General features: G+C 39.2%; 1 protein-coding gene across 1 annotated transcript in view; it reads left to right on the plus strand.

Annotated features, from left to right (window-relative positions):
* The first annotated feature begins 686 nt into the window (after positions 1-686).
* Positions 687-10,045, plus strand: part of LOC119423163 (arf-GAP with dual PH domain-containing protein 2-like) — a 14,712-nt gene continuing 5,353 nt past the window's right edge. Inside the window, exons 1-4 of the mRNA XM_037690575.1 lie at positions 687-774; positions 1,196-1,326; positions 7,762-7,853; positions 8,064-8,146. Of these exons, the coding sequence (XP_037546503.1) occupies positions 687-774; positions 1,196-1,326; positions 7,762-7,853; positions 8,064-8,146 (394 nt within the window). The remainder of the gene's footprint in view (positions 775-1,195; positions 1,327-7,761; positions 7,854-8,063; positions 8,147-10,045) is intronic.

Raw genomic sequence — 10,045 nt, forward strand, 5'->3', positions numbered from 1 at the left:
GACTTGAGGAATGAGACATTTGTAGCTCATGTCCAGGAATTAATCAGCTGATTAGAGTGTGACACCATGAGGTTACAATACTGAACCTCTTCACAATATTCTAATTTTCTGAGATTGAATTTTGTTTTGTCATTATCTGTAAGCCATAATTATCAAAGTTACAAGAAGTAAAGGCTGAACTATTTCACTCTGTAATGAATCTATATAATATTCTATATAATATGAGTTTCACTTTCTGAAATGTTTGACAAAAATGACAGATTTATTTTTATGATATTCAAAATTCTTGAGAAGCACTCGTATAAAGTCGTCAGGAACCCTAAAGCACTGTTGCTCAAGACCACTTCTCATAAACACAATAACTAATGTGACATAAACCCACTCACACCAGTCAAATTCCTATTTTGTACAAGTTACAGCCAGTAAGCTAGTGTAAGTCAATCCCCTTGTCACAGCCTTTCACTTCCTGTCTCTGTTATTTCTGGACTGCTGTGTTTTGTGAGCAGAACAATAAACTTCATGATGCTGCTCCAGTAAGAGGAAATACTGGCCCAGTTATCAGAAGCAAGCGTTCTTTAGCTGCCGCAGTTCAAACCAGCTGTGTTTAGAACCAAAATGGAGTTAATACCTAGTAGCAGTTTCCTGTGGGTTTGACTGTCTGTGGGACAGAAGCAGACTTCTCATCTATGGCCGGTCTGAGCAGAAATAACAAAATCCTGCAGGAACTGGTGCTGCAGCCAGGGAACAACACGTGTGCTGACTGTGCAGCTCCTGGTGAGTAAACTCCAACAGATTCATGGCACAAAAGGGACATTTTGGTCCATATAAGTCACATTTGTTCAACTTTTATCATTTAAAGACAATTCCTGATTCACTGACGCAAACTTATTTTCTTTAATTAGAGTGATAAATAAAAATGAAAAGTCACGTGATGCTTTTATCAACAGATTCTTTGAATGATCATTTTATAACCCAGTCACATTTTGTAATAAACCTGTTTAAGGGGAAGCAGTGGCTCCGGTAAGTTTGTGATATGACCTCATTGTTCCTCTTCTAACTCCCAACACTTTGTCACTTGTTAGACACCCTGCATGAAAGTAGAAAAGCAAGAGAGTTGATTTAAATTAAATTGTACTTATTGTATTGTAGTTGTTTTAATTCCTTCTTCTAAATAAAAATGTGTAACCCTTCACAGAACCTGACTGGGCCTCATACATACTCGGTGTCTTCGTGTGCCTGAACTGCTCAGGCTTGCACCGTAATCTACCCGCTGTCAGCAAGATCAAATCCATACGACTGGATTACTGGGAAGACTCATTAGTTCAGGTATGGATTCCAACAGAGTGACATTTGTTCTGCATTCAAGTAAGATTTCACTTGGTTAAATTTGTCTCTTCGCTTGTTTTCACTGCTTTCCAGCCTTTCTTCAAAAGCACAGTCGTGAAGAAAACAAGTTTTTTAAACTTCAGATCAGATTTTTTATCAGTTTGTTGTCACCATTACAGCTCATTGAAATAATGTTACGCTTTTTATGCCAAGAGATCCTGTTAAATGGAGTTGTTTAACAAATGTAGTATTTGATGGGGTAAATATAATAAAATAATAAAATAGCACAGGCAGATTTATTAGCAGCCTTACAGAGACAACTTTTGCATTACAAGTGCTGGTCATAAAATTAGAATATCATGAAAAAGTTGATTTATTTCAGTAATTCCATTTAAAAAGTGAAACTTGTATATTATATTCATTCACTACACACAGACTGATATATTTCAAATGTTTATTTTTTTTAATGTTGATTATAACTGACAACTAATGAAAACCCCAAATTCAGTATCTCAGAAAATTAGATTATTACTTAAGACCAATTAAAAAAAAGGATTTTTAGAAATGTTGGCCAACTGAAAAGTATGAACATGAAAAGTATGAACATGAAAAGTATGAGCATGTTCAGCACTCAGTACTTAGTTGGGGTTCCTTTTGCCTGGATTGCTGCAGCAATGTGGCATGGCATGGGGTCGATCAGTCTGTGGCGCTGCTCGGGTGTTATAAGAGCCCAGGTTGCTCTGATAGTGACCTTCAGCTCTTCTGAATTGTTGGGTCTGGTGTATCACATCTTCCTCTTCACAATACTCCACAGACTTTCTATGGGGTTAAGGTCAGACGAGTTTGCTGGCCAATTAAGAACAGAGATACCATGGTCCTTAAACCAGGTACTGGTAGCTTTGGCACTGTGTGCTGTGCCAAGTCCTGTTGGAAAATGAAATCTGCATCTCCATAAAGTTGGTCAGCAGCAGGAAGCATGAAGTGATCTGAAACTTCCTGGTAGACGGCTGCGTTGACCTTGGACCTCAGAAAACACACTGGACCAACACCAGTAGATGACATGGCACCACAAACTGGAGTTGCATTCCGGCCCCAAAAATCAGATCTGACCCAGCTCCAGCCCGCAGTCATTATTTCCGAACCCCACCCAACCCGACAAATTAACAGTAATTACAAGTCTAAACCCTGAAAAAATATATATAATTTTTTATTAGTTATTAATGGTCGGGGACTGGTGCAGAAGGTCGGAGCTGAGGGAGTGTTTGTCCTTTCATGGCCGTAAAAGAGCATTTAATATCTGCTTCTGCCTGCATTCTGATTTATTCAGACACGGACCCTGCTCTGACATGTCTCCTTTGTGATGTCACCTGTTTGGGTTGTCAGACGAACCTATCTGCTGAGTGCAGCGGCTGAATGAACGTTCATTTGTGTGATGGATCGCTTCCTGGCAGTACAGTCCCATCTGAAGCTTAACTGAACTTTTTACCTCTTTCAAGACGGTCAGCTCGCAGTGAAATGGCCGCGTGCGGCTATTGAATGTATGGCAAGCCATGTTATCATATAATTGGATCGCGGCTGATCCTGACCCAATAAAAGCCCAACACTGACCCGTCGCGCCCATCCCGCACATTATCATGGCCCAGCCTGCCCCAAATTTGGGTCGGGTGGGGCCAGGCTTAGGGCTCTGGTTAGAAATGACAGCTCTACCCCAAACCATTGTGTGACTGTGGAAACTTAACACTGGACCTCAAACAACATGGATTCTGTGCCTCTCCTCTCTTCCTCCAGACTCTGGGACCTTGATTTACAAAGTAAATGCAAAATGTACTTTCATCAGAGAACATAACATTGCACCACTCAGCAGCAGTCCCAGGCGAGACGCTTCTGATGCTGTCTCTTGTTCAAAAATGGCTTGACACAAGGAATGTGACAGCTGAACCCCTTGTCTTGCATACATCTGTGCGTGGTGGTTCTTGAAGCACTGACTCCAGCTGCAGTCCACTCTTTGTGAATCTCCCCCACATTTTGGAATGGGTTTTGTTTCACCATCCTCTCCAGGGTGCAGTTATCCCTATTGCTTGTACACTTTTTTCTACCACATTTTTTTCCTTCCCTTCTCCTCTCTATTAATGTGCTTGGACACAGAGCTCTCTGAACAGCCAGCCTCTTTAGCAATGACCTTTTGTGTCTTGCCCTCTTTTTTGTGCATGGTGTCAATGGTCGTCTTTAGGACACCTATCAAGTCAGCAGTCTTCCCCATGATTGTGTAGCCTACAGAACTAGACTGAGACCATTTAAATGAATTTGCAGGTGTTTGGAGTTAATTAGCTGATTAGAGTGTGGCACCAGGTGTCTTCAATATTGAACCTTTTCACAATATTCTAATTTTCGGAGATACTGAATTTGGGGTTTTCATTAGTTGTCAGTTATAATCATCAACATTAAAAGAAATAACATTTGAAACATATCAGTCTGTGTGTAATGAATGAATATAATATACAAGTTTAACTTTCTGAATGGAATTATAGAAATAAATCAACTTTTTCATGATATTCTAATTTTATGACCAGCACCTGTATAGTCATGTTTCAAACAAAGTGTATGAACTTCATTGGCACCTTAAATATTCTATCATTCACTCAGCCTATTTAAAGGCAACAAAACAGCAGATGGTAGTTTGGTATCATTTGATTCACACTGAACATAGAGCAAATAAAGATGAGAGCTGACAGTTGAGCTCAGAAACAAGATTATAGTCAAAGTCAAATTTATTTATAAAGCACATTTAAAAACAGGTTGTTACAAAGTGCTGAGCAATAAAACACAATGGCCGGGATTAAAGAAAAACAAGAAAACATTAATTGAAAAGCATCAGAAGAAAATAAAAGACTTAAACAAGTCACCTTGTGTTAAAAGACAGTGAGAACAGACATGTTTTAAAAACAGGAGTTGAAGAGGTCAGTCTAATGTTGGGGAGTAGATTGGTCCAAAGTTTAGGAGCCACAACTGACAAAGCCCGATCTCCTTGGAGCTTCAACCACAAGTAGCTGATCAGATGATCTCAGCGCCCGAGAAGGAACATAAGGTTTAAGTAGGTCGCAAAAATATAGGGTGTGAGGCCCTTTAGGCATTTATAGGTCTGCAGGAAAAATCTATTCTGAGATACACGGAGCCAGTGAAGGGAGGATAAAACTGGTGAAATATGCTCAAGCCTACGAGTTCCTGTTAAGAGCCGAGCTGCAGCATTTTGGACAAGCTGGAGACTTGAAAGGGACACCTGACTGGCCCAGACATAAAGTAAGTTACAGTAATCAAGTGGGGTTGTAATGAGGCATGGACTATTTTCTCAAGGTCAAAACAGAGTTAATCTGTTTATTAAACCTAAAATCAGAGTCTAAAATTATCCCCAGATTCATAACAGACTGCTTAAGGTATGGCTCAAGAAGTCAAGGTTTATGGGAACAGAGACAGCAGTATTTATTTATTTATTTATTTATTTATTTATTATCCTTTATTTAACCAGGCAAATCCCATTAGATCACAGATCTCTTTTGCAGTGGAGGCCTGGACCTGAAGGCAGCCTAACATGCATGTTTTTGATCTGTGGGAGGAAACCGGAGTACCTGGAGAAAACCCATGCAAGCATGAGAAGAACATGCAAACTCCATCCAGAAAGACCCCATGTCCAACCAGGGATTGGACCAGGACCTTCTTGCTGTGAGGCAACAGTGCTAACCACTGAGCCGCTGTGCTGCCGAAATAGAGCTAGGGCTGTGCACAATAACTTCACTTTTCTTATTGGTAAAATTTAAAAATATTTGAAGCCATCCAAGCTTTGATGTCATCAAAACATTTTAAGAGAGTGGGTGGGGTGAGAACCAGGAGCGATTCTAGAATCTGACCTGTAGGGGTGCTTAGCCCCCAGTGCTGACAATAGCGCTTGGCTTGAACAACGTGGTGATCATTGGCGTCAGACACATTCATAATGTGGGAGGGAGACACACACTGGTGGTGGTGGTGGTGGGGGGGGGGGGGGTCTGGGTGTCCTCCCCCAGAAAATTTTAACTGTATTACACCCTCTAAATCAAGGCTATTCAACTAAACTGCTCAGGGGGCCACAGTTGCTGACAGCCAGAGCTCAGGGCCCAGACATTCAGCGATTAAAGTCATTATGTAAATAAACCAAGTATTACAATGATCTGTTACCTTTTAAATTTGTTTATTTTGTTGCACTGAATCATAAATGCAATAAATAGAACCCAAAACCCAAATCCAGAACAACAACAACAAAAATAACCCTTTCTTTTTCAGCCGTGCTGAGTTAAAATTTAGGGGTGCTTGAGCACCCCCAAAAAGAGGCTAAAATCGTCACTGATGAGAACTATTATTAGGTTTTAAAGGCAGATAAATCTGTCAATCATCCTCATAGCAATGAAAAGAAAGACCATGCTTCCTCAGAATAGACCCCAAAGGAAGCTGGTACAATGAAAACAGAAGTGGCTCAAGAATTGAGCCCCGCGGAACCCTACAGGAAAGAGGTGTTGAAGTGGATAAAAAATTACCAACATTAACACAAATTATTCTGCTGCATAAGTAAGAACAAAACCAATAGAGTTGTAACCGCAATATAAGGATACTGTGGTCAACAGGATCACAAACTGACCAGAGTCAGTTGCTAAAAGAATATTGTTACAAACCCTTACTAAAGCTGTTACAGTGCTGTATAACTCCTGCTGACCGCTCAGTTATCCATGTAAATTTAATCTAATAAGGTTGAGTCAGGTCCTCTGAACAGATTCTTCTGATTTTGTCCATCGTTAAACGGGGGCGGAGGCAGGGGTGGGCTGAGGTTGAAATTCATCCCGGGAGCTTGCTTTGGAGAGGCCTTTTATCCGATCGACCAACGGATGCACGTGGAGTCATAGTTCTAACACAAATACTTTATTTGCAGCATTAAAACACTGTTTTTTTCAACAATCAAAACTACTGTTTATGTCTTCATGTATGCAATGATACAAATACAAATACAAATCAGTTTATAAAAGTTTATTAAACAAGCAGCTTAAAAAATAAAAAAAAAGTAAATATTAAGGAACAAAAAAAACAACCTCCAAAGGTATACAGACCTATAACATCACAACTCTCCCCCAAACAAAAGGAAACTGTCATAACTTACATCATTAACAAGAGCTTGAGCAGAACACTGGTCTCTGCAACTCTGTCCATAACTGCATCAGTCTAAAGTCATCAGGGCCTCGTTCTCTGTTAACATTAGCAGAAATGTCTCAAGATGCTTCTGTGTCAGTGTGCTCCTCAGTCTGTTATTCACAAACTTGAGTGTAGAGAAAGTCCTCTCACAGGCCACTTGACTAAAAGATAATGTCAGCTGGAGCTTATAGGCTAGTCCAGGGGTTCTGCAACCTGCAGCTCTGGAGCCACATGCAACTCTTTGGTCCTTCTGCAGCGGCTCTTATACAAGCTTTGACCAAAACTGACGTAAAACTGAATTTTATTGGTTGTTATACAAACAGCAATAAAAGGTCTACTGGTAGTTTTAGCAGTTTTCCTTTTATTTTTTTTGCAAATATGTGAATACTGGAACAAGTACAAGGAGTAAAACACACCCACTTTAACTTTATACTTAAATATTTTTTCCACAATTAAAAAAATTACCTAGGTCTGCATAGTTCATAGTTCTTATTAATTAAAAAAAACTCTCTTTGAAATTTTCAGTTGTCTTAAATTGTTAAAATATAAATTATTAGTTATTTTATCTTTATCAAGTCACCCCTAGTGGCCACAAAAGCCACACTCCAACAAACCTAAAGTGGCCCATGGGCCACCAGTTGATAATCACAGTTGTAGCATGTTGTTGCAGCTCTGAACACTTTTAATTTAGTGAACAAAGGCGTAAAAATGTCTCTTTTGATTGTAAGGGTTGCAGACACCTGGGCTAGTCCAATGACATGGACTCACTGTGTATTTTTCTTATATTAATGTAGAACCAGAACAGGAAAACCATCTCTTTCCTGAAATGTGTTTTCTTTTGCAATAACATACCTTTTTCTGGTCAGACAGCATGGATTAATTTTAATTTTAGTTGATAAAGCTGATTAAAGGTTTATGTACTTATGGAGTAGCAATACTGATAGACTTCCTGTGAGCCCTGAACACATCCAGAAACTCAAACACACTTTATGCCAACTCTGGGATGGATGATAGGTTCATGTACTGCTTGCTAACCTGCTGTCTCCATGCTGCTTGGCCCTGTTTCACTGTCCTGTCACGCTCACTTTGCCTCCTCGGTAGTCTTTATTTTTTATTTATTTTATTGACTCTATCTCCTTTTGCATTTAAAAGTTCATTTTTAGAGTCAATCAAATGAACGTTTAATCTTTCTCGCCCAGTTGAACATGCAGTCTCCTCTGGTTTCAGTTCATGGCAGAGAGGGGAAACTGTGCAGCCAAAGCCACTTTTGAGAAGTATGTCCCAGCTTCTTTCTACAGGCCGCAACAGAAAGACTGTGTGTGAGTGACTTTTTACCTCGCGTGGCAGCCATTAACCTCCTGAGCTCAGCAGAAGTGAAAAGTGAGGACTCAGTCTTTTTATAAATGGCTGAGGAACGATAGAGAAGTGAGAGGCTTGGACACAACGGTGGTGATGGCAAAGATATATGAAATAAAAAGTTTCTGTTTACATCCACAAGGGGCTGTAAACATGTTTTTGTTTACTTTCAGTGTTCTTAGGGATCAGTGGATACGTGCAAAGTATGAAAGAAGGGAATTCACAAACAGCTCCTGTCTGCAAACCTACTCCTCAGGTAACTGTCCTGATCCCTAACACATACTCTGAGCTCTGATGGACTGCAAAGATCTTCGTCTAGAAATTTGTTATTACCTATTTGGTGTCAACTCTCTCTGTCTGTTAGCAAAATATTTCATGCACCAACAGACAGATTTTGATAAAGCTGCAAGAAATTAATCACTGACTGTAAGTCTACAATTGATTAACTTTTGGAACCAACCCAATTAAAGATGGTCACTCACCACAGTCAAGTGATCCCAGAAAATACAAAGATACTTTCACTTTGTAAATTTTATAGCTATTGTTATAATACTTGATGTGGAAGTAGCTGAGAGTCATTCACAACATATACTTTAAGTGATCTGTGTTGTGCAAGATCTTTGTGTGAAATGTTGCCATTAGAGTCTATGCTGTCTGTTAGCAAAATATTTATTGAACCACTGAACAAACTTTAGTGAAACTCTCAGAAAGTAATTACTGTGTGAACATCTACAACTCCTTATCTTTTAGAATCATTTGCTACCACAGTTAATCAAGACGGCTGCCACAAATATGGTTTTAACAAAACAAGTTTTGTGTGGTAGTAGCTGAAAGTCATCCCCATGAAATACTCTGAGCACTGATACATCTCGTGAGATTTCAAAATATTAGTGAGATCGTGCAAAAAATCATTCATGTGGTTGGACCATAATGGCTAAAATATCTCTCAGCATAAAATGCATTTCAACATGGAATGGTTTTTAATGGCTCTTATTGTGTGAATGTTTATGAAGCGTTCACACTATCGTGATCCATTGTATGTTTTTCAGCATCTTTCTTGTTCCACAATTTTTGTGCTATTTTAACAAACCATAAATCAAAACGTTTAGCTCTTTCAGGATAATCCTGCTATGACCTTTGGTATTGGTGCAACTTTACCTTTTTGAAATATTTAGCCTTTTCTGCTACTATCTAGTAGAGTGCTGTATGAATGGGTAAATGAGGACACAGATTGTAGTGTAAAGCGCTTTGAGTATCTTGAAATAAGACAGAAAGGCGCTATATAAGTACAGTCCATTTACCATTTACTTTTTTCATCATAGAAAATGAACTGAGCTCATTTTACCTCTTTCAAATCTTTAGATCTGTTTACAACCTTTTATTGCTCCTTTCACATTTTGTTCTGCTTCAGCTTCTTTCAGCTTCCATCCATCCATCCATTATCTTCACCCACTTATTCCATTTTGGGTCACGGGGGTCGCCGGTGCCCATGTCCAGCAATCACTGTGCGAGGGGCGGGGTACACCCTGGACGGGTCGCAAGTCCATCACAGGGCCACATAGAGACAAACGAGACAAACAACCATTCACGCTCTCGCTCACTTCTTTCAGCTTCCCTCTGCAAATTTATACTTTTTTTTTTTTTCAGCTACATTCAAATAATTTCAGCTGGGGGTTTTTGTTCAGCTGTTTTGTTCTCCTTTCAGGATCTTTTTGCTAACTATAACATTTTTGTGCTTCTTCCAATGTATTTCTGCTCATTTCAGCTTGTAATGTTCCTTTTTGCTTATTTATGCAAGTTTCAGCTTATTCAGCTATTTCAGCTATAGCTGTTTAACGCTAATTTAAGCTTTTTCAGCTAATTCCACATTTTCTGAGCTCATTTAAACTTTTTTCAGCTTAATTCAGCAAAAATGTGCTCTCTCCACTTCCTTCTGGTAATTTAAGCTTCTTTCTGCTTTTTAAGCTTGTATTTCTTAAGGGGATAGAGATATTTGTCAAACCAAAATTCAGAACTAGTCTGAAGGGAAAGTCTACCTCATTCCAAGGAATTGGATTGTGGAATGGTCTAGAGAGTGATGTAAAAAATGCCAAGTCAATGTGTACATTTAAGAAAAAGATCAAAGCTGAATTGTTAAAAAAGTATATATGAAGTA

The sequence above is a fragment of the Nematolebias whitei genome, chromosome 16 (assembly GCF_014905685.2).
Source record: "Nematolebias whitei isolate Nwh7 chromosome 16, NemWhi1, whole genome shotgun sequence".
Classification (NCBI taxonomy): domain Eukaryota; kingdom Metazoa; phylum Chordata; class Actinopteri; order Cyprinodontiformes; family Rivulidae; genus Nematolebias; species Nematolebias whitei.